General features: G+C 38.7%; 1 protein-coding gene across 1 annotated transcript in view; it reads left to right on the top strand.

The window, feature by feature from the left end:
* The window catches only part of PDCD4 (programmed cell death 4 (neoplastic transformation inhibitor)), a 16681-nt gene that overhangs the window by 4839 nt on the left and 9337 nt on the right, over positions 1-2505 (top strand). Inside the window, exons 4-5 of the mRNA XM_009325956.1 lie at positions 966-1265; positions 1837-1931. Of these exons, the coding sequence (XP_009324231.1) occupies positions 966-1265; positions 1837-1931 (395 nt within the window). The remainder of the gene's footprint in view (positions 1-965; positions 1266-1836; positions 1932-2505) is intronic.

Raw genomic sequence — 2505 nt, 5'->3', positions numbered from 1 at the left:
GCTGAACCATACAGCTCAGGTGGGGGACACCCTAACTTTGTGAAATAAAAGACTTTAGATCCAAATTTTTAAATGTGCATTCATTTCCCAAAAGAGTGAAATCATTGCGCTTCTCAGTGCTCAGACGTTTACAGATCCTTAAGTTGAGAGGGTTTTTTTGTTGGGTATGAAACAAAGCTAGTTACCTATATGTATATATGTATATGATTGTGCTGGGGAATAAACCATGGCCATTTTCAAAACAGTCTTGACAGAAGCCACAGTGAGGGGCAATCCATAGAGAGGAAGAGAAATCATACTGTTTCAAAAGACTTTATTCTATGAGTCTTCGTTACCAAACTCCCCAGGCTTTGTATTAAACAGGTTCCTCCCCCACCCCCCCCCAACTTTAAAAAAACAAAAAATAAGTGATATTGTTTTTGTACTCTTGTAAGCCTAAATCATTGCTTTTCCAGCTGGTGAGCTGTTTGAAATTCCTTGAATGAGGGGAATGTTGGTTGATGATTTAGGAAATTAATTTCACTTTGGTGACTAGTCTGTTAACATTAGTGAGTTCTTACAGAATTTAACTGTATTGGCAGTTTTGTTTTTTTCTAAATCAAGAGATGAGTGGGTGGAGTGAGAACTGGGCCCTTAGATCTTACGCACTGAGGAGTTCTGATAGTTTTTGTTTAACAAGGGTGGGGTGTTCTGTGGTTTACCTGTTTATAAATGATTTATTCATTTGCTTTCCAACTCTTGACATATGCTCTGTTTAGGTTGTGGATAGTTCGTGCAGGGGAATAAGGAACTCCTTATTACTGTGATGTGTAGGCATATTCTAAAGCCAACATCGTTTGCCTCAACACTGTTGGAAATAAGAGTTCTATTTAATGTTGTAATCCTTTTTAAATGCAACGTGTTTTGGTATTTTAACATAAAACTGTTTAAAACAATAACTTTTTTTTCTCTGTCTCCTTTTTAAGAACTTGAGAATCTAAGTGATGCTCCATTTTCCGGTGATGAAGAAAATGGTGGGTCTGAGGAACGAAAGACTGAAATCAATGGAAATTGGATTCCTGCAACTTCAATTACTGAAGCCAAAATAAATGCTAAAGCAAAGAGACGGTTGAGGAAAAATTCTTCTAGAGATTCTGGGAGAGGAGACTCTGTTAGTGACAATGGAGAGACACTGAAGATTGGAGTTGTTGTACCAACAAGCCCAAAGGGGAAACTCCTGGACAGGCGATCCCGGTCTGGAAAGGGAAGGGGTCTACCAAAGAAAGGTTGGTGTAGCTTAGTGAAGAGAGTAGCGTGATAAAGATTCTGTCCAAAACATAGTAATTTTTTTTCCACTGGGAATTACTGTCATAAGCCACAGTTTCTGTGCAGGCATTTGGTTCTTCATGTTAGATAGTAGGTGGCAATAGGAGCTAACAGTGGGTGGCATTCTTAACAGAAAATTTTATATGTGTATCATAAATTAACTTCTGTCTTTAAGGTAAGTACCTTTTATTAGCAAATTTAATACACAAATTTGAACTGTTGGTGGTTCACAGGCATGTTACTAATGCAAACTGAAAGCATGGTTATATTTGAAAGTACAGTTGTTTCAACCTTCAGTAATTCTTGTGCAGTTCCATACTGCTGCTATTATCTTACTGGAAGGCGATGAAGAGACTGGTTGCTAAAGTGGGAACATGTCATACAAACACACCCTTTTCCATATGTATCATTAGAGTCAGGAGGTGGGCACAAGCAGTGATAAATCATTCTTAAGTGAAAGAATGTTGGGTTGAACTCAGAAGTATTCTTTGTAAACTGGCGGTCCTTGCTTACTGTCCCGTATTTTGCCAGGTGGAGCAGGTGGTAAAGGAGTTTGGGGAACACCAGGTCAAGTGTATGATGTGGAAGAAGTAGATATTAAGGATCCTAATTATGATGATGACCAGGTAGGCAAATAACTTCTTTGCAGTGTTGGTTTTTATTTCCTTTATTGATTTTAATTGCTGTGCTGCTTATATTAATGAAAATTTGACCTTGTGAGTTATGTGAATGTCAGCCTGGCTGTACTAAATGCTCATTTTTATGTTCAAGAACGGATTATTGGCTAGTTAAAGACAACTGGTGTAGAAGTGTTGCAGTGTAACACTCACAGATCTTACCCCACGAGCCCTCCTTCTGTGCCTGACTAGGCAGCAACCTTTTCCCAGGTGTGTTCTTTCACTGCTGATTCCCACGGAGGTGAATATTGTAATGCTGCTCTATGTTGCAAACAGGCACCATGTTAAAAATGCAACACAGACTTTCTCAAGTTGGGAATTTAGTATGGGACAGTATCCTTTATGGATTTTTCTCTTCCGCGCATTCCCAACCCTCCCAATATCTTTTATCTACTTGGTATAAACACTTCAAACTAGTGCCAAGTTGATAGTCTTGGATATTTTGTTTACATGTCTTTATTTAGGATATGTTGTGGAAGATTGTACCTTACAGCCATATAATCACGGGGGGGGGGGAAGTAAA

This window comes from Pygoscelis adeliae, unplaced genomic scaffold, assembly GCF_000699105.1.
Source record: "Pygoscelis adeliae isolate BGI_AS28 unplaced genomic scaffold, ASM69910v1 Scaffold4, whole genome shotgun sequence".
NCBI classification, from domain to species: Eukaryota; Metazoa; Chordata; class Aves; order Sphenisciformes; family Spheniscidae; genus Pygoscelis; species Pygoscelis adeliae.
The sequence above is the reverse complement of the archived record's forward strand: the minus strand, read 5'-3'. Positions and strand labels throughout refer to the sequence as shown.